The sequence below is a fragment of the Vidua macroura genome, chromosome 13 (assembly GCF_024509145.1).
Source record: "Vidua macroura isolate BioBank_ID:100142 chromosome 13, ASM2450914v1, whole genome shotgun sequence".
In the NCBI taxonomy this organism is placed as follows: domain Eukaryota; kingdom Metazoa; phylum Chordata; class Aves; order Passeriformes; family Viduidae; genus Vidua; species Vidua macroura.
In genome coordinates this window covers 165,504-190,234 of record NC_071583.1, presented here as the reverse complement: position 1 = coordinate 190,234, position 24,731 = coordinate 165,504, and the positions used below count along the sequence as shown (strand labels likewise).

The following is a 24,731-nucleotide window of genomic DNA, read 5'->3' as shown; positions in this document are numbered from 1 at the left end:
CAGGCTGCTGTAGCATGGGCACCATGGGGGCTGGTCCTTTGGCTGTGCCTCTGCCATAGCAGCACTGTGAGCCTCCTTTCAGGACATGGCTCCTGCTCTTGTAAATAGACCTTCCAATTGCTGCAGTGCTTTGAGCACTGTTGTGGGGGAGAATATAACATTTGTTGTAATATCAGATCTTCAGCTCTGCTTCACTGTTTCTCAGCACTGCCTCACCGTCATCTGTTGCAGTATTCAGATGCACCGTGTTGAAATATTTATAAAGCATGTACAAGGACAGAGCAGAACAAAATATGAGTTCACAAAAGAGGAATCATTCTTAAAAGAGGAACGTGAATTCCTGGGGATGTCCAGAGTGTCTGGGGGAGGGCAGGCACAGGGAAGGGCTTACTGGAAGCTTCAAGTGTGGTAATGACCTGGGAACCTATTTGAATGCAGGCGTATAACATATGTGTATCTGTTGTGCTGGCAGCATTTGCAATATACAAATAAGTCCTCTTTTATCCCCAGTGCCACACAGTAGTTCTGGACAGAACTTTTAGGGTATTTATGGTTGTGTTTCTTTTGTTTTAGGGAACTGGCAGCATGCTGTTAGAGTAGGGTTCTGGCTTCTTTAATACCTAAGACATTTTAGATCCCAGAAACACTATGTCTGTTTGTATTCTAAGTGTATAAATCATAAATCATCGGTGACACTTTAAAAATCTTTCTCTCAACAGTCCCTTGGTGGGCACAAACCAAAACACAGTTCCCTTTAGACTCTCCTTTCCTTGTTGTATGCTTTGATTGGGAAGAGCAGGGCTGCAAGGAGACCTGTGCCCTACATTAGGATTGTTACTGAAAAATTCTATTCGTTTAACTGACTTCCTTAATTGCTCAGTGGCTGTGCAGAAATAGGATCATCCATTCTCAGTGACCAATGCCTCCTGGAGTTTGGCAAGTTGGAGGTGTGGGGCTTCATGTTCCATCATTCAATAGAACCTGTCAGCCTGGCTTAAGTCAGGGGTCTCCTCAGCTGAATGAATTTTGGAGCATTGTCTGTCCTATACATGGTCTTATTCTCTCATGGAAAGACTTTTTCCTGTAAAGATGTTTGATGGAGTCCTAATAAAAGGCTGCCAGAGTCTGTTTGGCTTGGAAGCCTAGGGTAGTGGATCCCTGCCTTGGTGCTGGGAGCAAGGGGCTGTCCCTTAACTGAGACCTACACAGCTGCTATGTAGATTTCTGTAAGCAGATGATCTTTAGGATCAGTTCTGATGTAAGTTGTTCCTGCTTTCCACAACATGAGTCTGTGACCTTCAGGCCATGGGTGAGAAGCCACTTGGTGGTGACTGAGAAGTGGCAGGGGATAATGCATATGAAGCTGGCTGTTCTCACACTGACTGACAGGGCCATTTCAAAGTCATGGGCTATTCACTGCACACATATTTCAGTGTTTGATTTCTTAGCCTGACAGCCTCTACATTTACTTCCTTCCTGTCTGTATGCAAAATCTGCCAAAGTAGTTCAGATTCTGCTCTGTTCATTTCTGCTGGGATGGTCAAAGGAACACCAATGAATTCACCAACCTGCGGTGGAGGGTATGTTAAGGCCATCAAACTATGCCATTCTGTACTTGCCATTTAAGGACTCTCTCTTCCAGTTCTTCCAGGATGTCTTGGTGTAATTCATAAATTTCAGGGAGTTCACTTAAACCTTGCTTGAGTTTAACTTCCTCTTGTTCATTTTCATCATCACCTCCGAGCACTTTCAAGATACCTTCATAGAAATCCTGTGAACAACAGCATTGAAATGAGGCAAACAGACTTAAAATATCTTTTCTGAAATGATTATTACAATTTTTTGACTCCTAAACTATGCTTTCTAAGAATTAAAAGATATGCTATCAACAGCAATAGTGTTTAGTATGGCAAGGAGATCATAGAATATGTTTTCTTTCATCCATTAGTCCATACACTGTTTCAGCTGAATTCGCAATGCTATCAACCTAAAATGGAACATTTCACCAGATCAAGCCATAAGACCCTTATGTATAGAATGATTTGGTATCTTTTTATTTACCTTGCCTTTTCTGCCCGCTTTCCTGGGTGTGATTTGTCTCATTTTTACAGTGTTTCTTAACCCAAAACATAATTTTTAAAAATGAAGGGTGAGATTCTCACCTCAGTGGATCCAATATCTTGACATGAAAAACGTGAACAACTACATGCCTTGTGCTAGAAATTGCACTAGCTACACTTCTGAACTTAAAATTTAAGGTATGGAACAAATAATTTTCCCTATGAAAACTGAGTCATTTCTTCCTCATCTTAGAAATGGCTTTCATCATGAAGTGGTTTATAAATTATGTAGGCATAGGGGCAATTTCCTCTATATTAAAATATATCCCACTCTAGTACATAATAGGGCACCTATTTCAGAGAGCATAGCAAAATGCTTTCCCAGGTTTGAGTTGCCAAGAAATGAAATTCTGCTCCCTGAACTTTTAGGGACACTCTTATGAACTTCCCTGGGCCATACTGGGATTTATCATGGCATTTCTTATGACTCTGGCTTCTGTCTAGTTAATTTTTTTTTTTTTTTTTTTAAGTAGATAGTTATTAAGGAGGAGTCTAAAAAGAACAGACTTCCATAAAACTTGCGAATGTCCAGGTATGAGCAACTCATCAGAGTATGCTTCACTGTGCATCTATACTTATGTTGGATTGCCCACTTTGGACTGATTAAATCAAGGTTGCTCTATTGATTTCAGCATGGTGAGATCTGTTTGGTATGACTGTGATCCTGCTGAAAAGCTCTGCTCTTACAGAATAGGAGAGAGTCTAGTCAAAGAACTTCAAAATTCCTCTCTCATGGATAGGAACTGACTCCAGGCAAGATCAGGTTTTAGTTTCCTCAGATTAATTCCTGGCTTTTCTTTTGTAACTGTCAACTGCAATGTCCACACTGGCTCTCTATGAACAGGGATGAACTGGATTATCTAATGGATAATAGCCAAGAGTCACAGATAGACAATGTTGAGGCTTTTTAGCAACTATAACAGCTGAAACATTTGTTTTCTGAAAAGCCACTAGAACTAGGTAAAAAGAAGATCATGATGACAGTTTTATTTTTGATTAACTATATCCTGGATAAAACAACATCATAAAGATTTCTGAAAAAGTATTACCATGCTTCCTAATTATCTGGATCTAATTTCTGCAACATGTCCTGCCCCAGTACCATAAATAATCCCAATGTTGTGCTATTAAATTTCCATTTTTTTCTGATGTGAGTTAGCCTATCTAAGTTCATGTTTCAGCCAGTGTATAATCCAGAAGTCTTTCAAGCAACTAAACCAATCAATCTCTCTTCTCTATGCTTTTACTAACTCAAAGAAATCTGCAACCTTTCAAAGCTCTCAGTCATTATAATTAATCCAGACCAGGGAAAGGGAAAGAATCTAAAGGTTTCTCTCAGCTTATTGTGCCTAGACAAGTGAACAGTTTGTAGTTCACTAGTGATGTGCTTAAGTAATCTATTACATTACAAAGATGTCATCTTTTCCAAATTAACATCAAACAGCTCTGTATCTGTCCACATTCCACCACAATAAGCAACAGGATTAACACTCCTTTCCCACAGCATCTCAGTAGATTTAATTAGTTATTAATTGTCTGTACCCTTTATTATAATGAATTCTCAGACAAATAATTAAATTCCAGTTGCCTGGATAGCCAGCTTTCTAATGATTAACAAAAACCCTGCAGCATAACAGTAATCACTATAAACATCCATTAAAAATAATTATGTCACTGTTGAAAATGCTGAGTATCTGTGAGGCTATTAATCAAATGCAAAGATGCAAAGTGCTTTTCCAGTCTCGCTAACTGTAATTAGTCATGGCACCTGAAGGTCTCCAAGTCTCTCACAAAAGCCCAATGTCTAAGTACAGGAGATACTAAACACTGAGTCCATACAATTCTCTGACGGATCAAAACTTTCTTAAAACAGCTTCATGAACAGAAGTTGTTCAGTTCAGGACTCTGGTGTGATAGCTACAAAGCTCAATCTCATCCAGGGTTGGATGAGCTTACAGATCTCACACCAGTCTTATGCCTGTACCTGCATGTGCATGGGAAAGCATAACCCAAGCTGTCTAGGTGACACAGAAGTTTAGCAACTCAGCTATAAAAATACATTTCTTAAACATAAACCTTTTCATTACATTTTGAGCACCCATAAATAACCCCATTTATAGCCATTAAATGGCCACATCCTTAACATCCCTGATATAAACCCTACAAATAATGAAGTGAAACAAAGAGGATCAAACCCCACAGTCACAAAGGTTGTTGGTTTGGGGTTTTTTCCTTCTTTTGTTTGTGAACATCACTAATACACACAAGTTATGTCTTTTCCCTCCAGAGATGCCTCTGAAGAATTCTGTTCTCTGCTGTAAACAGGGACTGTAACCTGGAGTTTATTATAAGAGTGAGACCAGGAAGAATGCAGGATTTCAACAAGATCTTATGGTTTATGTGGAGCTCTGCCTAACTGACACACGATTGGCTCTTGGAAAAGAATCTGATGCCCTCTTTGAGGTGATGAGCCTCCCCGCAGGATGCTGGGATATGAGATGCTTTACTGATGCTGGGAGTGCTGACTGATACTAACAGGAAACAGTTAGGGTGTGAGGTTTTGGGAAAAAAAAAAAAAAAAATTAGGTACATGGCTCCAGGCTACAGAAAGGTGGCCCAATTTACCTAGGATCAGCAACCTTGATACTTTTGTAGCAGGCAGTTATTTCTAGGTACTCTTTCAAAGAAGTCAGCAATGCCAGCAACCAGAGGTTTTTGGTAGAGCACTTATCAAGAAAGTGCTGTACAGGATTCAACATTTATACGAAATGTGATATTCTAATAAAAGGGCAAGAGGTGTAGTTAATGGGACAAGAGTTAATTCTGGGTTTAGCTTCCAGGATTTTGCGAACAGATGCAGAAACAGTGAGTTTGTCTATTGTTTCTCTCCAACAAAGGGGTGAATGTGCTTTGGAGTCCACCTGCAAGTTTCAACTGTAGCAATCCTATATACATGTAAACAAACATTTTGCAAGATGGATACATCCCATATACACTGTAACCATTTCTGTGGTTCAGGCCTGCTGCTAGTTAGCCTTTATTAGCAAAGTGAGTTAAATGACAGCATTTAACCTTGCAGGACCCTAATGAAAGGAAGGAAAAGCAATCTCTTGTCAGCTAAATGACTTATCAGGCAAGTAGCTTACTCTGGAGAAAAAAAATGCCTCTCTATACATATATACATACATATAAGTATATGCTATGTTGGGTGACTCCTTTTCTTCAACTTCTACTTGAAAATAACTAGGAGTGCAGTAATTCATTCTGAATTCAGAATGTCTGTTTCTTTTTTTTTTTTTTTTTTCTTTCCTGTATATAACAGAACAGGCCAAATTAGATCAGTTCATCCAATGGGGATGAATGAATCCCAATGGGAACTACTACAACCAGTCTAGTAGAGGTAGTCAGAAAGTGATAGGACTGAAGTTATTTTCTACCTTTACTGTAAAAAGCTAATGGTTCTGCCATCTGCAATGGGTTGAAAGCAACTATGAATATTAGGAAGCTGAGTACACAAAAGAAGAAAAAGTTGGGATTTTAGCTTACAGGTGTAGCTAAACAGACAGCTCTATTTGAAAGAAGACCTTTTAGAATTGTCCAAGAAATGCTGATCAGTTGCTAGATTTGATTTGGTTTCTTATTTTTCATTTTCTAAAGCACTAGCATAGACAATTCTAATCTAGTCATAATGAAAATCCTAGTCCTTGCATGTTGACCACAATGGCAGGAAAACAAAATGAGAAGGGAGTACACTGTGGGAGGATGGATTGTGAGAGAATAAAGATAGTGCTGAAGGCAATCTCACCCCTGAGGAGTTGCAGCTGTACTAATTACCAAAGAGTAGGAACAGCCTTGCCTTTAATAGGTCACAGCTGTGTCCAATAAGAATGGTCCAATAAGGATGGGTGTTATAAAAGGGTGGGTTAGCTGGTCAAGAGGAGAGTTGGAGTCAGTTGGCTGTGCTGCTGTGAGGAGTAAGGGTCAGGTGGTTGTGCTAGGGACAGGAAGCAGTCAGCCAGCTGTGTGGAAGAAAGAGAAAAGGAGTCAGTGTTGTGAGGAGCTGCCCATGAGAACTCATAGAGAGAAAGTATGAAAGTTTTGCAGTAATATAACAAATTAACAGTGACAGTCAGTTTCCATCCACCATTGATTGGTGCCAAGCACTGACACCAACAACTAGTGGCCAGTCTGGGGATGGATCCTGACAGTAGGTTACCATTAATATCGTCTTTGCCAATAGTAATTTTTAGTCCTATGGTTTGACCTGCAGTTCCTCTGCACATTGAGGTTCCTTCTTACTGGCTCACAGCATTGTGTTTCTAGCATCAGGCCTGCATTTGAGCTGGAAACTGTTACGTTCTAGTAGAAAATGATGATTGTAGAGCAAAGTCATTCGTTCTTAGGCCAAGAGAAATATCTGAAACAAATAGCATTTCTGTGAACAAAAAGTGCACACTGTACTAGAAGGAAGAGATTGCTAGATTGTGGCTGAATTAGAAAAGCTCTGCCTGCAGTCTAAGGATTGTAGGTGACCTTGATTCCAGGTCTTAAAAACAAAGTCTCAGCTTGCTCTTTATTGCATTGTCTCATTGGGAGGAACAAAGGTTCTACAAAGCAGAATAGAGCTGAACTGCTTCCCAGATTTTTAAATAGCTTCATGTTGTTGCTAACAAGGTAAAGAAATCTTAACTCAAAAGGACGCAATGCAATGCTTTGAAGACGTTAATCATCTGCTGTTCTTGCAGTCACCTGCCAGAGAAAAACTATGTAAATTTACACAAAGCAGAGGTCTGACCTCTACTGCTGTCATGGCTGAATCAGCTTTTCTGCACATATCTCTAGTCTGTATTAAAGAAAAGGGAATGGTCTGACGGGTGAATAAATTCCTCTGGGATATTTCTACAATTTTCAAAAGAGATGTGTGAGTTTCCATTAGGGAATAACACTAAAAAAAAAATGGGGTGTGAGTGTACAAAGCAGATGCATTAGTGGAAGATCATAGTTTTTTTCTGCCTTTGTTTTCATGTGGGGATACTGGCACTTCAGCTACAGAAATCACGTCTGCACACAGTGTGTTTTTACCTTGTTCATACCACAACACCCACCTGTCATCCAGACTTTTATGCTTTTCAGCAAAATACATACATACATCAACACGCATGCATACAAAATAATTTTACACGTATATCTAGAATTGCAATTGCTTACCTAGTCAAGTTGGTATTTTAATGGACTGATACTAATGGAAAGTCATCATATTTAACACTCTGTAAGGCGGCTAGGGAGGACAACAGGAAATCTTATTGCAGCCCAAATTATGTAAGTAAAGTCTACATTAATTGCATAAAAGGGTGTAGGATTTTACAACCACTCTCACTTCTAGAATGAAGGTGGATTTAATAGATTCTGCATATTGCAGAATCCAAAGCTCCTTTGGACAGCTAGGCATTATACCTGAGGGGAGGGTGAAGAGTTCAAAGGGGGGAAAAGACAGCCTCCATATTAAAGCCAAGTGCAGACATGAGGTGCTCTACAGTATCCTATGAACCAAGTCTGACTCGTGGAGGTTCTTGGAGGTATCTGCATCACAGTCAGCAGCCCCTCTCCGAACGATGAAAGTGGCACTCCTGAATTAAAAAGTGGCACATCTCCTGTAGCAGACTGAATGACCCCTGATCTGTATGGAGCAGTGATCTCACATTTCTCACTACTGCACTCAGCAGAAACAATGCCAGATGAACAGCAGAAAATGCTATCGCAGCAGCCACAATTAGTCTCTTATCCTGCCATACAGGGTCCAATCTAGGTCAGGAACCCTGACCTTAGCACACACTCATATGCAGCCAAATAGACACATTCATCCAAAACACTGGAAATGAATTTCAGAACCAGCAGACTGTACAGTATGCACTGAGAATACTGTATCAGTGCAGCTTTTTACCAGGGTATTGTCCTGATCCAGATGTGCTGGTGTGGCTTCCTTCTGCTTTTAAGAGATATGCAGATTATCTGAAAGCTATTTTGGCTCAACATTCCCACTGTGGAAGCTCCCCAGCCAATATATAGTTACTTTCCCACTGCTGTTGAGCACAACAATGAATAAATAAATGAATGAATAATAAAAACATCGGCCTAGTGTAAGTGAGGGCAGGCTATTCTTTTGTAACAGTGTGTCCTTAGGCTGTTATAAGAGCTTCAGAGGGCCTAACAGCGAGCTAGCTCTTTGCTTAGCCAGCATGTTGCATTCAGTAAAACATTTTATTAGGGAAGTAATGACTTGATTGGTCCAGCAGAACTTTGAACATCATCCAAGAAATTCACAGTTATAAAAAAGACTCAGTAAATCATTCACTGGAAGTGTAATAATAATTAGAAAGATGGAATTCTGTTTTGTCTAACATATAGCAGTGGTTCCTAAATTAGGCAGTTATTTTTTGTTCTTGAGAATGTGCCACACACAAGAATTCTGAAAGTAGAGTTTCATCAATGAGGATTAAACTTAAGTTAGAGGCTTGAGCACTAAGATTTTGTTCTTTTTTTCATCCTAAGATTTATTTTGCAGTCATGAACACTGGGATGTTCAGTGCAGGGCTGAATTCCAAACTGCTCTGAAGGCTGGAGAACCAGCACATATTGATCCTTATCATATTCATAGATATATCTCCAAATGCTTAGGAAGCATAAATCTGGGTCTCTTTGTTTCTAACAATTGTTTCTAACAATTGAGGAAAATGCAAACCAGGAAACGGGGTCAATTTTCTTTTTCAAAGGAGATGTTGGGGCTGATGTCTTTTCAGTGCAGAGCTGTCCTTAATTCAGTAAATATCTTGGAGGGAAGTAATAACTTCAAAGGGATTTATGCACACACAGAGATTTTATGTACAAAAGCCAAAGGCAAAATTAACATGAACATGGTCCACTATCAAAAATGAAAGGCAAAATAAACGTGACCATGATACACTATCAAGCAAATGCTTGGTCCCATACAGACTGGGATCCTGAAGCAATCTGAGTCACACTAGGTTTCATTTGTGACATCTTGTAAAGCCATTTGAAACAGACCAGCTGAGGGGAAGCAAATAAACCAGCTTGGTTTGAAATTTGGTGTGAAATTTTAGGCTGAGAAAACCACCTGCAGCATTTTGTTCAGGAGCAAGTACTAAGAAAAGGATGTCAAGTGCAGCCTGCACTGCTGGGGAAACATAATAGGAGACAGAATGATAAAGTTTGAAGATTCAATGATCCTGAAGGAAATTCAAAGACTAATTGACTTTGGAACAACTGTGAGTACCAAGAGGTCATGAACTTGGACTAGAAGGCCCTGCCAGTTCCACCTGCTCAGACCAGAATGAGTCCTGAACTCACTGCTTCAGAACTGCATTGCCTTTGAGCAGGGCAAGTAACAGCTAACCTTTTAGATTATTATCACTACTACCACACCAACGGATACCAAGTTTGTGAGCTAACACAATGTTTCCAGTCTTTCAGTTCAATAGCAGAGTGGGTGTATGGAAATGTCATCATTTTGGCAATCAATCAGTTTATTAAAGTCTCCACTAAAAGGCCAAACAGAATCTGTTATGCTGAATGAACAGCAGCACTAGCCAAGCCTGGAAATGAGAAGGGAAACTGCTCTTGCTGCAGGCTTAAGAAAAGCCTTTTTTTTCCTTTCTGAAAGCAGCTAGGGTGTGGTTTAGTTCTTTGCCTTTCTTACCAATATGTGGGCTTACATGAGAAGATGAAACTTGAGACTTGATGCTAAGCGTTTAGAAACTGTTTTCTTGAGAAAGTTGGTGATGGGAAACATAAATGCATGCCTGGGTTGAGGAATGCTGTCAAGGAAGGTCCTAACTGGCCGTGAATGGTGTGTTGTACCTTGAGAGCAATTTGGTCACTCTGGGCACTCTTGGTTGCTTCTGAAATCTGCCAGTGGAACTTCTGTCAACAGCAAGTGCACATGAAAGTATGATTTTTTGCTGATGTGGCTATTCTTAAAACTATTCAAGTATGGAAAAAGGAGTAATTAGATTACTGTAACTTTTAGTGTCATGGCAGTATTGAAAAATATTGCTTTGGTTAGGCAATAACCAACATTACCCCTACATTCGAAGGGACTTGCATATTGTAATATTGGTAATAGTTTCTCTAGATATTCTGAACAATACACTGGGCAACAGGCGAATATAAAGATCCAACATTAATTGGGATGGAAAAAGTGACAGTGGTTTCTAGATTGAATGTGTTTGCAATGGAGAAACCTGTAGATTATTTCTGAATGCCACCGCAGTAGGTAGGTATCATACAGACGTCAGCCTATACCAGTAGAGACAGGGTATGCCAGGGTGACAGGCAATCAATGAAACTCAGAAACATACCCTCTGAGCCTGTTCCCATAAAGAACTTTGACTTCTTCTAAACCAAAAGTGCCTGAACTAGCAGACAAGTGTGAAAACAGGCTGCCTGTTTCTCTCTTCTCCCTCATTCTCTGGCACAGGTTCCATTCACACATCCTTACTAGTTAGAAAGCCAACTCATACAAACAATTAAATCTTATCTGAGAAACTTGCTTGTTGGCTCTGCTGAAGAAATGCCTCCTATAACCCCTAAAGGAGTATATGGGTCAAGACACATAAGAACTTTTCCACTGCATAAGGAAATAATTAATCAAAATTGTGATTTTGCCCTTCTTAAACTTTGTATGGTTGGTGACTGCTTATCTGTCTGATGGCTCCTTCCAATTCTAAAATTGATGAGATTTTATTAAACTTTCTAAGCCATGGAAATGGGACAGGGAATGTCACAGTGCATGGTTACAGTTATTCTGACGTTTCACAACCTATAAGTGGCTTAACTTTGCCCACCAGTGGATTCATTCAAGGGTTTACTTTAGGCCCATTTCTTACTTTCATTTGACACATTAATTTCTCTTTTTTTCTCTTTCTCTTTTCCTTAATTTCTTTCATAACTAGGGAAATAATGAGAACATGCTAAATATTCATAAGATCCCTTTACTCCAGCAGGATGGGCAGGCAGGGAAACAAATTGCACTACACAGGGATTTACCAGAGGAAGCAGAAAAGGGAAGGGATGGGGAAAGTCCTGAAGCATTTCTTTCCTGACCCAGTAATAGCATAGGCAAGGCAGCCTGGCAGTAACATGATGCTATAGCAGCCATGAGGGTGTGCAGCCATTTATACTGTGGATAAAGGCACTGAAGTGCATTTCAGGTTTGGATATATATATTGAAAAGTTTTCTGGCATTAGTAAGCCACTTTTATCTCTTAGAGGTAGATGGAAAATGCCAGGATGTAATGCAAATGAGAGGCCTCTCCTAGATACCTCCACTAAATGCTCTCCCTCCACTGTATATGCACTTTTATAGGTGTGCTTTTACATGCTATCTATAATGTATCAAAGCACAAATGTATTTGGAAATGGAAAACTAAATAGATGAAGAATATTTTAACGAAGGTGCAGAGTGACCAATACCTTCTGTGCAAGGTAATTTCCTGTATAAGACATTTCTCTTCTCTGAAGCTGGCAGAGCCTTTTCTTTTTCTTGGTGACACTTTAGGAAATAATAAATTCCAGTAAGGAGTTCCTTGCGTGTTCTCAATGGTCAGAAGCCCTGTATCCCACAGGTGAAGAAAGCATCCTGGCTTCCCCAGGGAACAGTGGATAACACCAGTGCTTTGTTTCACTGGTGTCAAGTAATGTGTTTGATGGTGCAGAAACCAGAGGATAGCCAGGGCAGAAGAGGAAAATGGCTAGGCAGGTTATTACCAATTTATCAAAGTACTAGCAAATTAATTAGCTAAGCATCTAAGTCCCTTAAAGTGTCTGGTTCTGCTGCTTTGGTAGATTGCTTGAGAGGCACAATGAGCAGGCAGCAATATCACAGAATCACAGAATATGCTGAGTTGCAAGGGACTAATCAGGATTGTCAAGTCCATCTCCTAGCCCTTTATAGGACAATCCAAGAATTCCACACTGTGGCTGAGAGCATTGTCCAAATGCTTCTTAGACTCAGGCTTGGTGCTGTGACCACTTCCCTGGGGAGCCTGTTTCAGTACTCAACTGCCTTTTGGGTGAAAACTCTTTTTCTAGTACCCAACCTAAACCTCTGCTCATTCTGCTCCAGCCTTTCTCTTGAATCATGAGAGTGAAGAGATTGGACCTGCCCCTCTGCTGCCCCTCAAGAGGATGTTGAAGATCTCAATGAGGTCTGACTTCAGTCTCTCCTTCTCCAGGCTGAACAAACCAAGTGTCTTCAGCTACTCCTCATAAAGCTTCCCCTCCAAACATGTCCCCATCCTCCTGGCCTCCTTTGGACACTCTCTAATAGCTTAATATCTTTTTCATAATGTGGTGCCCAAAACTGCCTCCAGGACATGAAGTGAGATCATACCAGTGCAGAGCAGAGCAGGACAATCCTTTGATGGTCCTGCTATGCCTAATGCCCCCCAGGACACAGTTGGCCCTCCTGGCTGCTGGGGCGCAGCTAACACAGATCCAACTGACCATCGAGTAGGACCTCCAGGTCCCTTTCCACAGCGCTGCTCTCCAGCCTCTTGTCCCCCAGTCTGTATATACAGCCAAGATTGCCCTGTCCCAGGCACAGAATCTGGCACTTGTCCTTGTCAAACTTCATATGGTTGATGATGGCTCATCTGTCTCGTGGCCTGTCTGCAAGGCCTTTCTGCCCTTGAGGGAATTGACAGCTCCTCCCAATTCAGTGACATCATCACACTTAATAGCCTTTGAATTCTAACCTCATTACTTTTGTCCCCATCAGGGTTCCTGTTCCACTGCTAGTGTTTGGGGTGTCCTCCAAGGACAACCTGGGGTTACTTTTTCCCTTCTCAGGAAATTTATTTTTCAAGCAGCAGTGGAAATAGCAGCAGTATGCTTTGTGTGGTGGCTATAATTCCTTACTACCTTTCAACTAACAGCCAAGAAAGATACTGACAGTAAGGTTACCTAGGCTGTGTACCAGTGTCCAGGGAAGCAGAGGAAGATCTGGTAAAGAGACACAGAGTATTCCAGGACAAAGCTGCCAGTCAGTTTATGCCATGCAAGAATTCTCTATCAGGCACTAAAAGTGATTATTTCTGGGTGTTCTCTCACACGTTCCTGGCACCAGAATCTGTATTTTCCCCATGGTAATTAGCTGTGTGTCTTGGCTAACCCAGAATATTTTGGTATTCCATACCTATCCGAGACCAAAATTGTTAGTCTCATTAAGACCCACCCCATGGCACAGCAGAAGCAGAACCAGAGGGTGCCCATCTTTTTCAAGTTCAGGTTGCCCAAACAGAGCTCTCTTCGCTTTTGCTCTTTTCCCTTTTGTTCTTGCAGGGCAAGATAGCTGAGGCAGTGCAGGTAGAGGCTTTGGTTTGTTTTTTTTTCCCCTCTGGCTTTAGGAGGGAGCTGCTTCTGGGTGGCAACAGTAGCAATCTGAGAGGCTGCATTTCAAAATCAAAAGCTTTCAGAGTGAATTTTGCAACATCTGCCTGCAGTGCAAGGCTGGCCCTGGTTGGGGTTGAGCCACTGCTCTTTGTGTGCTTGAGAGTCTGTTTTCTCCCTAGCCCCCATCAGAACAGGGACCCGACAGAGCAGCACAGCACCAGCACCAGTGGCCTGGAGGCTGCAGTGCTGATGCTGGTTGGATGCTGCCAGCCTAGGGACAGGCAGAGAGGCTGGCACTGCAGATTCACTGCAGATTCAGAGTTCCCAAGCTCCAGATGCCTGAGGGTGCCACCACCTTTGTCAGTGGAGCTGCTGCTGTTGGAGAAATGAGAGGGGGGAGGGCTGCTGCCATCTTTGTCTCCCCACATGCAGTTGCCTGTGGAGGGGGGTTTGTCTGACATATTCCCTTTGTCTCCAACACGCTCTGGGCAGCGGAGGGTGCCGTCTTGGGAGAGGGGTTACTCTGCCCTTCGGAGTTTGTTTCCGGGAGTTCGTGAGAGCTCAGCAACTTTGTAACTAGTGAAGATTACTGTTATTTTTTGCCTGTTGCTGTTTCTTTTTTATAGACTGCTATCTTTTCACTTATATCTACTCCTGTTCCTTTTCCTTATTGGTGGAAAGGGATTTGTTAAATCAATGGGGAGGTAACTCATTTTAGAGTATCTGCCTCTTGAATTGTCTTAAACCAAAACACTGTGACACAGTGTGGATACCCAGAGCACACCGGGTATTACCAATACTGCATTATTAGAAAACAAGAAGTTCAAATGCAAGCAGAGTGAATCCATTGAAACCAAATCCCCATGCTTCAAAGCTCTATTCCCATCTGTCTCACTCTGAAGGGAGAGTGTCCACCCCTGCTTATCACCATCTCCTTCTCTGCACTAGGCTTGTTATGCATCTTACACCAGTCTCAAGAAGCCCCGACTGCTGGCCAATGCTTTTCCCTCTAAATGACAAATAATAGATTTGAATGGTTCAAAGTAAGCCATTCCTCCTCAAATTCACTTAAATCCCTTCAGTGCTTTTATGTCTTTTAAATTGCAGCTAAATAAAAGGGTATCTAGGTTTCAGTGATTAAAATTATTTACTTACCATACGTAACAACTGGAGCATTTCCACATATCTGGGGAGAGAGACAAACTTTTATTAACTGCCATCAAATGAATACTGAAGGGTGGACTGCATAGCTTTAATTTTAGAAGCACAACAGGTAGACTATAAAAACAAACTCACACTTTTTCTGATGACATTAGTTCCTGGGCAATGAGGTAAGCTCTGGACTGTCCTTCTTTCTGTCAACAGAAGAAGTCAGAAGCAATTAAGAGATTTCTCATTCTACAAAGTAAAGCAGTGTTAGAGAGCACTTCAAACTGACGTATTCCTATAGTAAAAATAGTGACCAGACTTTAATTCTTTGTTGTTTGGTGTCTGGCATCCTGGGCTTTCCATGACTTTCCAGGCCATTTTCCCCAGTTCAAATATTACTAATACAGTACAACATAATAACTGCTAATACAGATGGCAAGTTTGAAAAATGTCTTCTTATTGAAGGAGGAGTGAAATTTTCTGTGGATTTTTATGGGACCAAAATTTGTCAAAGAAGCAGAAAGTGCCTAACTTTGAACAGGCTAGTTTCACAGCTGTTGAGGATATACTACTTGGAAAGGGGAATTCTTTATCAAAACGGTCATATTCCAAACCGTTCTGACTGCTGTCAGTGAGACCTGTAGAAGCAAATGGGGCAAAGGGCTTTATTGCATAATTTGCAATAAAAAAATAAAATTAAAAATTTATTGCATAAATTGCATAATTTAATTGCATAATTTATTGCATATTGCACAATAAAAAAAGTGTCTAAACTAAATGGCCATAAATATCTCCAGAATTAGTTCAGTGCTTCACCAGACAACATTATTTGAAATCTCAGAGGCATCTATTTAACTGGAAGGCATCTTGGAAGACACAGATAACTGTGAAAGAAGCAAACTGTATGGCTCTGAACTGCAAGTGGCTAATAGTATTTTGCTCCTAATTCATGATTCATCCTTATGGTAAGAGATGGCCAAAGCATAGAAATATGTACTGAAAGGAATGTACTGGGAAAAGTTTGACTTTTTCAGCAGTGATGAAGTAAGGCGCTAAAACAGTGGTCTAGTAGTTGCAAAGAAATGCAGCCCTCAGTGACCTAAAGTGGACTCAGGGGAACTGAGTGCAGTATCAAGTCTTTGTGACATTGCTTGCCAGACCAAGTATGCTGGTAAGAAGACTCAGTGAAGCAGAAAGTCAAGGGTCCCTACATGGCTGCCATGGCCTCCATCTGCTAAGCAAAGGCTTGAAGCTTGCCAGAGGGCAGCTTCTGAAGAGAGAGCTGGGAGAGAGCTATACCACAGGACTAGGCACATGACTGGCTTCAGGGAGTAAAGATTTCTAAAATGCTGGCAGCTTTGCAGTCTTAGAATAATCACTTGGACTTTGTTTCAGAGAGTGAACAGTTGAGGGACCTGCACCCACTGCAGGCCCCATGCATATCCCCTGCTCCCAGAAATATGTATAGAGACACTGTTGTGTATCTCAGAGTTAATGTCCTGGTTAAACAAACAGCAATTAAATAAAACCAAGACACACAATACATAGAGACACCCTCAGACTTGCTCTGGACAGGCCATGTGACACTGAAGTCCCTGAATTTTGCCTATGACATATTAAAGACTGATGGCACTTTGGTGACAGTGGCAGTCACTCCCCTCTAAGCATAGTGCCAGCTCTCAGTTGTGCTGATCCAGCTGGTTGTATGACCTTGATCAGAACCAGACTGGTCTCCTTAAAAAACTGAACAAAACAGATCTAGCTTAAAAAAATTGTGGGGCTGGGGGCAAAGCTGCCTCCATGGGGCTAGGATGGAGTTGTTTGGCCTAAGAGCAGCACGAGTAGATCACAGAACCGTTTTCTAAACCAGAAGCATTGTGCAAGTCACTTCTCTGGAGTACTCTTTTGGAGTACCCTCTGCATATCAAAGCAGGGCAACTCGTGAAAACATGGAAGCAGAAGCTCCATCGCTGTGTGTGCCACTAACTTGCCATGCTAACATGGACAAATTGTATCTCCTCATGCATTTTACTATGTGTGTGTTGTACTTCAGAGATGGTTCAGTGTAGCTGTATTGTAGCTTGATTGTACTCAGACAAGAGTGCTACTGTCACAATCAGAGGCTCATAGCAGTTTTATAAGCCTCGGTAGCTGAGTGACTTCATAATGCCCCTTTTGTAAGTGTTATGCACTATGCAGCAGTTTACAGTAGTGCCAATGGTAAGTAAACTGAGGCATTACAAGAACAATTCACTTTTTCAGGTTAGCTCTGTGAATCAGTGAGAGTGAAGGAAGAGCATATCTGTCCATATCTGTCTTCCAGATCCCATCCTTGAAGAGCTAGATTGCAGCTGTCCTGGAGGATCTGCGTAATTATATAAAACTTCTTTCAAGAGTTGTCCCTTGAAAGGCATCTGAAGTAGGCGCTTCCTTAAGGCACACAAATCTGTAGTTCCCAACTCCAGAACATTTCAGTTTTGTATGTGTGCACATGAGTGCATATTTTAATATGTTAAAGGTTTGCAAAACAGAATGATTCCTGGAGTCTGGAAACCAGTGAAAATGTGTAAGGAGCAGCAAAGATATTCTTATGTACTGCTGCTTTTGAGTCAGTAGCTGCACTGCTTGTTTTGAGACCTTTGAGACTCTGCTTACTGGTCCCTGTTTGTGCACAGTGCAGGTCTTCTCCACCTGTCTTTTTTGACTCAATATAATTTTAAATTCTCAAGATGGCAACTAAATGCTGTGGAGTGAGACATTTTCCTGACATCCAAGTCAGGCCTTTCTTGCTGTTTATGTTGCCTCCACTGTCCATCTTCAGACTACATTCTTTCCCTTTGCAATGTGCTGTAGAGGTAAATTATTCCTAGTGCAGTGGGGGAGTAAAGGACCGATAGCTCTGCCATTTCTAAATGAGCACCAGACAAAAAGCAGAGAGCTAAGAATCCAGGATCTTCTGCAAATTGCTTTTCCCTCTCCAGGTTTCATGCATTAACCATTTTTAGGGATTTTTTTTTACCTTCTTGGTGAGACTGGGATCACCAAGGCTGGTTTCATCATCTTCTGAACTGTTTTGTTCCTCATCTGATGTGACAACTTCCATTGGAGTCACAGAGACTGGGCAAACCTTGTAGGGCTCAGTGTAGGCACTGCAGAAAAATAGAACAGACTAGTTCAATGGTGTTATTCCCAGACTCACTGTTGCTCAGACATATAGAATCCCTGCAGAACTTGGAAAGCAAGATTTATCAAGCAGGGTTTTTTTGGCTGCTAGGTTCAAAGGCAACCATTTAGACAAGCAGAAGACTCTGAAAGGAGCAAAGGGAAGTTAACTGAACTTGTTCAAGCTTCCCCAAGAGATCAGTGTTCTGGCCCAGTTTGGAGTAAAAACGTCATACTTAGTTGGAACTAGAACTGCTTTGTTCCTCCCTAGTCAACCAACCCCTCAAAACAGATTCAGTAAAATCACACTAACATTTTAAAATGGAAGTTAGATATTGTGACAATGAGTTTTCAGGGAAAACATCAAAAGGACAAGAAAAGTATAATGGTAATACCAATGTAATCAATTAAACTACAAGATACTCAGGTTCCAGAATCCTTAGATTGTTTCAAGGGGGCATGAGTTCAGCTCCAGAAATCCAGAGAAAGCTGTGCAGTAATAGTACTGGACCTGGTGTAAAACACAGCCCAGTGCAATACAGGCCTGCAGCTTCACAGCATTTTACTTTTAAAAAAAAATTATTTTCAATTAAAATTGCCAGTGATCTCAAAACCTCCACAAAGCATGACTAAAGCTGATCTATACATGCCTAGCTCCAAATTCCAGTTGCTGGATCTTGTTAAACCTTTGCTGAACTGGTGGCCAGTCTTCCAGATTTTGTTACTGTGTACTCACAAGCTGTATTCAAGTTGTCCCTTAATTTTAACTTTTATATGAAATAGGCAAAGATTTTGGTGTCTTACTATGCCATGCCACTTATGATTTAATAATTCTAAAATCTCTGAACTTTATCCAATTATGCATTAGCATTATTCAATTTACCAATCATTTTGGCATCAGCTTTTGCTGCCATCCAGTTTTGATACTGCTTTTGGTACCGCAACATATAACTCATTTTTCCGGCACTGGCAAAAGATGGATACCAAGCCGCAAATATCAGCTGTAATACCCATCTATTCCTACCTGACTTTACTGAGTTTTTGCATTCAAGGATCAGATTTGGTTTTTTGACCACAGTGTGATTCTGGGAGTTTATATACACCTTATAGACCACAGTGACCCGAAGCTTTTTACATTTCCAGGGCAAGGTTCCCATGTTCCGCCAAGAAGGTGAGTATTCTGCCTTGAGAAACAAAATCTGACATCTCCATGTTTTCTAGGAGACATGTTGGCCAGCCAGGTCAGTCTGTAATGTCGGCCTGGATTACTCAGTTTGTATTATTTCTATACTTCTCATTTCCTCTGAAACACTAACTTCCTTTCACATCTCTGCTTCATCCCTTTATTTTTCTTTAGTCTACTTGGAGATCCCAGATGTGAACAAACCCAAGGCATCAAAGCCAATACTAGAGTAACAGAAGGCTGGGCAAAGACGAGCTAATGTAAGTGAGAGGACAATGATGAGACTCCCAAGGTCACTGACCAGATTCCTATTTCCTTTCAGAAAGGAAATTCCCTACATATCTGCATTTACCTCTCCCCCATGCAAGTGTGGCAGTCAGCCTTTCTGTTCTGCCTCCAGCTTTTCCCTCACGCGTAGAGTCCAGGAGCTCTCACAGGCCACTCAGTGCATTTGTCATGGCTGGGCAAAGGGCCAAGCAGTAACTCTGTTCCTCACCATTGTCTACTATGGCTTATTAGTAGTGTCTGCAGTTTTTCAGTGTGGGTGGCATCACCACACTTTTGAAAACCTGTCCAGCTTCAGCAGCAGAGGCACCTCAACCCAAGAGCAAGAAAAATACAGGAACAGCTCAGGAGACTTATTAATAATTTAGCCAGTCTCAGTCCTTACTCACACAGTCCTTCTGCAGTTTGTAATTGTTTGTCCCAGAAGACATGAAATTAAGGTATTCCTTTATTTTCTCTGTGTCTGATAAATGACTGCATTTTGTTGATATGAGAACACATCATAATTTGGGAAGAATGCCTCAGTATGCCTCATTATGAATGGCATTATTAAAGGTTCATACAGCAGCAGAACTTGCAATATTGCTAAACTATTGCATAGGCTTTGTTTGCAGTAGACCTGCATCCCAGTGGCACCAACTTAAGTTTAAAGAGAAGTCTCAAAATTTCATAGATCTCATTTGGATATGGGATGGGCAAAGGTATATTTGTGCCACTATCTCCATTCTCCTCGTCTCTGACCACTCCAATAGCACTCAGGTCTTTACTTCTGAGACTGTTCTGTATCATCACAGGAGCTCCTGGGAAGTGCACCTTTCCTGATACCCTGCACACACTTAATCCAATGAACTCACATGTCATCTTTTATGTCTATGCTCCTGTGATCTCCTAGCACTCCTAGCTTCTGAAGGCTTGAATTGTGCCCAGGAATGACTAAGTGATACTAATCTTTAGTTCATTAAAAGCACTGCTAACTGAGCTTACTGGAAGCAATAAACTTAAATGCAATGGAAGATGCAAATAAAAGTGTGGGTGTGAAGAATAAGGGAAGAGATAGTCCAAGAGTTTGCAGTATCTCAATAGACACAGTAATCCCAAATGAATTCTCTTCCTTGTAGCAATGATTTGGCTGGATGAGAACAGATTGCTGGAACATTATCTGCTGCTCCTCAGCAATTGGCTGTCATCATTCCAAGAGTAAGCCACCACAACAAAGGGAGCAATGGGCCTTCTGGGACAGTCTGACGTTTAATTGACTGAATAAATGCAGGAGGATATGGTGCAGCAAAAGTCTTTAGTTACATTATAATTAGTAGAGCAGTTACATTATAATTAGTAGAGCTTCTGGTAGGTATAGAGTAGGGAAAAGCTGTATGGATGCACCCTATTAGTTATTTGTGTACTTTTGCCTCTGCACATGTATTGCTACATCAGAAAAAGTGTTCTGGAGTCTACAGACTCTCCAGTTATCCTGCCCCTATAGAATGCTTATGTTTGACCTCAAGTGACCTCAGTGACTGAGGGGAAGGTGAAGCCATCGCGGAGAGGGAAGCTGAACTAATCATTGTACTAGAAGGTTTTAAATAAAGTCCAGACACAAGTCTCTACTACCTGTGAACCCTGCAGAACACAGGCTGGGAAGTTTGAGCACAGATGGTGCATGCATGAGAGAGCACTGCTGAGATACACAACAGGTGTGAACTCACAGAACATTATTCACAAATTGAAAAATACTGTATTTTCTCTTGCTTGATTGTGCAATTCTAAGAGAGATACATACCCTTCTTTTAATTTCACATCTGTCCTTCAAATGACCTTGCAAATTCTAACCCATTCCTCAGCAATGATCACATCAATTTTTAAAGATTCTCAGAAGTTATACAGTCAGCTTTAATGACATACAAGGATTTAAGTGAGTGATTTAACAGTGGCAAAAGTACCCAGCCAAGGTTATTATAATAATGGCCTATGAAGAGCATGTATTCTTGTTTGCAAAACAATACAAATGCACTTGGCTGCATGTTCATCTCTTGGCCACACTCCCATGTGATGTTTTGTTTCCTTCTTTAGAGTCACCAACTGCATGAAAAAAAACCAAAAAAACAAACAGACAAACAAAGAAAACCAAACCAAACAAATCTGAGTTGGTGAAAATCTAAACTTAAGGCCTGTGACTTCCACTGGGGTGATACCAGTAATGATCAGATTGTTTGCAGTTTGCTTTCAATGAATTAAGCCATGCATCCTAAAGAAAGGCTCATAAATCTCACTTGCCTTCTGCCTCAGCAGCAATCATGAGGGGAGAAGGGGAGTCCTTTGCTTTATGATACTCAGCTATGCTTTATGATACCTGTGGAGTATTCATCCTTTCCACCAAGTGGCTCCTTTTGTACATACGAAGTGAAGCTGGTTAGGCTGTTGAAATATGCTGGCAATGTCCCTTCAAATGCTAGTGCAGTAGATCCACCCTAGTGCCTATAAGGTATCATCATGTGTGTTGCACGGAGTTATAGCATATTTCTACCTGGCAACTAGTTCTGCAGCTGACAGTGGAAGTGTGCTAGAAATTTGTTGATCAGTCAAGAGCAATACAGCATCTCCTTGAAGCAGTAAGCATTTGTGCAGGGTTCAGATGTCATGCAGTTTTACTGCCACAGTGATCACAGAATCATAGAACAAAATTATAGGATGATTTGTATTGGAAGGAACCTTAAAGATCATCTTGTTCCATCCCCCTGTCACAGGCAGGGACATCTTCCACTAGATCAGGTTGCTCAGGACCTCATCCAACCTGGCCTTGAGTGCTTCCAAGGATGGGGGCTTCACAGCTTTCCAACATTCACAGCTTGCCAACTGGGTGGAAAGTGGGCAAGCCACCACTCTCTAGGTAAAGAATTTCTTCCTAATGTCTAATCTAAATCTCCCTTCTTTTAGTTTAAAACCATTAACCATTCTCTCTTGTCCTATCACTATCCACCCATGTAAAAAGACACCCTCTTTTTTTAAAAGCCCCCTTTAAGTACTGGAAGTCCACAATGAGATCTCCTCCAAACCTTCTCTTCTCCAGGCTGAAAATCCCCAACTCTCTCAGCCTGTCTCCATAGCAGAAGTGCTCCAGCCCTCTGAGCCTTTTTTTTTTTTTTCCCCACTCCTCTGGTCCCATTTTAACAGGTCCATGTCTTTCTTTTGCTGAAAACTCCAGACCTGTATGCAGTACTCCAGCTGGAGTCTCAGGAGGGGGAGTTTCCCTCCATGTTAATCATATGGGAGGGAGCAGGTCAGTGGGAGACTCCTGTGACTGAACCCATCTCCAATCAAAACAAGTGTGATGTGGCCAGTGAGGACATCCAGATTACCCCATCACAGCTCCTGAGCACCTCCATCATTCTCATGTGTCTGTCCCACGACAGGGGACTTCTATAATTGGATTTCCATATTAAAAAATGGAAAAGAAAGCCACTGGGTGGCTTATCAATAATCATCATCACCAGTCAACCTGAATTAGTTTCCCTGGACTAAACTGATTTCTTTTGGAAGTAAGTTTCAATGTATTTCAGTCTAAAGAAGGGTATGAACAAGTGCAGCACTTAAGGAACCTCTACTGTGTTCATATTTGAAATGAATTCATAATTTGTCTCCATAAGGTATATACTGCCTAAAGGATGATCCCAGCTAATAAAACTCAAGAGGTCAGCAAAGGATACCTTGCTTAATGAGTCCCAAAAACAGTGTCCAGGGTGTGCTGATGTTTCAACCATTGTGACATCATTTAGTTAACAGGTATCTGTTCAGCATTCAGATACCTGGACTACCTGGATTACCTCCCTGTGGTCCTTCACTCTATCTCCTCAGTCAGTGTCAGGACAGTGAAAGAGTAGTTATTTTCTTTGCATCTGTTGCAAACTGAAAAGTGGATGATGCAAATTAATTAGCACCAATATACTTGAAGGCCAAAGAGCCCCGATATATTTTCTGAAAATTTCTTATGGTTTCAAAAGTGTCTGAAAGTAAAGATCATAACAGTATTTGGCCAAAAATTTCACCACACGATGAAGAAAGTAATAGAAGAGGCTAGAAATCACATCCTTGGTTCCATTCCTACAGTGAAACCAGTATATTAAAGGTGCTTTTGCCAGTAATTATCAACACAGGGCTCACCATATTCAATGTTTATACATAGTGGCAATAGGAAGAAAGTGAACTGTCTGGGTTTCTGAGGTAAGCACTGACTTCTGCTCTGCCTGTTGTGGGGTAACAGAATTTTTTTTTGTCTAGGATGTTTCACCCATTCATTAGTGAAACCATGTTTCTGGACTGCTAAAAGACAATCCTTTCAAATATTTCCTAAAGAGAGAATGGCTGCGGTGTTGAGTTCATCTAGATCCACCAAAACTCTGAAATGAACAACAGTTATGACCTGAAATGTTTTTCTGTGTGTATTGGTGTTTGCATTGGCAATTATTTGACCTGAATCACAAAGCAAGCTTATATGAACTACCTCAGAAGGTACAAGCAGTTATTCTTTTTCTGTAGAGTACATCCTCCACAAGTATATCTTCCCCGAAGCCAGCTGAGTGGTGATGAGCTTGACACATCAACTCAGATCACATATGCTAAATTTACAAATGACTACTAAATTGGTGCCATAACCTTCCCATCCACAGACCCCACCCTGCGCCCATTTAAACTCCTCTGTCACAGGAATCTTAGCTCATAACTAATTATAACGTATTGGATACAAGACCAGAATCTCACCTGGACACAGCTGGGTTATGCAAAACTCACATATATAAAATTGATGCCATCCAGTGGGAAGGAACAATAATCAACACCTGCAAAGATCCCCACCCTCCATTGTTGGGCCAAGAAGATTGAATCTACCTTTCTTCTGCATGCAGTATCTCAAGTCTCAAGCCCAGTAGTTACTAGTTCAAACTCTTAGACAGTGACATTCTTATTGCAAAAAATTAAAATAATATGAACTCAATGCAGTGATAGTAATTTGGGAGATGCAATGGGGTGCTGAAGTACCCTGTTTTATTAAAACTCATTATTTATTTCTCTGTATCCATTACATCCAATCCATAAATGATTGTTTTAATTCATTCTGTAAAAGGAAGGCTCATTACTAAAGGAAAATAACGTCCAAATGCATTTAAAGCCAATAAAAGGAAATGATTAGTGCAGCATATGTTTAGCCAGTCAGTTTCCTATGGCAGACCATCAAGGCAAATATTGTATCTGAAGTCTGAAAAGGTCAAGAAAGACATGAGGCCTGCTAATAACATACACAGCCTGTCAAGGCAAGGTAACAGAGGGATAATCACATTTCACACTCTGAGGCATAAGCTGTTTGCCTGCCAAGGCCAGAAAGGTGCTCTTTCTAATTCCACAAGCATTTCAATATGAATATTGCTCTTTCT

General features: G+C 41.1%; 1 protein-coding gene and 1 long non-coding RNA gene across 6 annotated transcripts in view; one reads left to right on the top strand and one right to left on the bottom strand.

Annotated features, from left to right (window-relative positions):
• Positions 1-24,731, bottom strand: part of FGD5 (FYVE, RhoGEF and PH domain containing 5) — an 81,047-nt gene that overhangs the window by 34,595 nt on the left and 21,721 nt on the right. For all 3 annotated transcript variants that reach the window (XM_053989390.1, XM_053989391.1, XM_053989392.1), the window contains exons 3-6: positions 17,698-17,827; positions 14,826-14,884; positions 14,685-14,715; positions 1,620-1,771 (exon numbers count right to left, since the gene is read on the bottom strand). In XM_053989390.1, the coding sequence (XP_053845365.1) occupies positions 1,620-1,771; positions 14,685-14,715; positions 14,826-14,884; positions 17,698-17,827 (372 nt within the window). The remainder of the gene's footprint in view (positions 1-1,619; positions 1,772-14,684; positions 14,716-14,825; positions 14,885-17,697; positions 17,828-24,731) is intronic.
• LOC128813930 (uncharacterized) lies at positions 16,920-23,717 on the top strand. Of its 3 annotated transcripts, none has more exons than XR_008439211.1 (7): positions 16,920-16,940; positions 18,984-19,011; positions 19,209-19,283; positions 20,427-20,505; positions 22,053-22,195; positions 22,511-22,844; positions 23,584-23,717. It is a non-coding gene; the product is annotated as an uncharacterized LOC128813930 (long non-coding RNA). The 3 variants fall into 3 exon arrangements; XR_008439212.1 differs by lacking the exon at positions 16,920-16,940 and adding an exon at positions 16,964-17,047; XR_008439213.1 differs by lacking the exon at positions 16,920-16,940 and adding an exon at positions 17,010-17,097.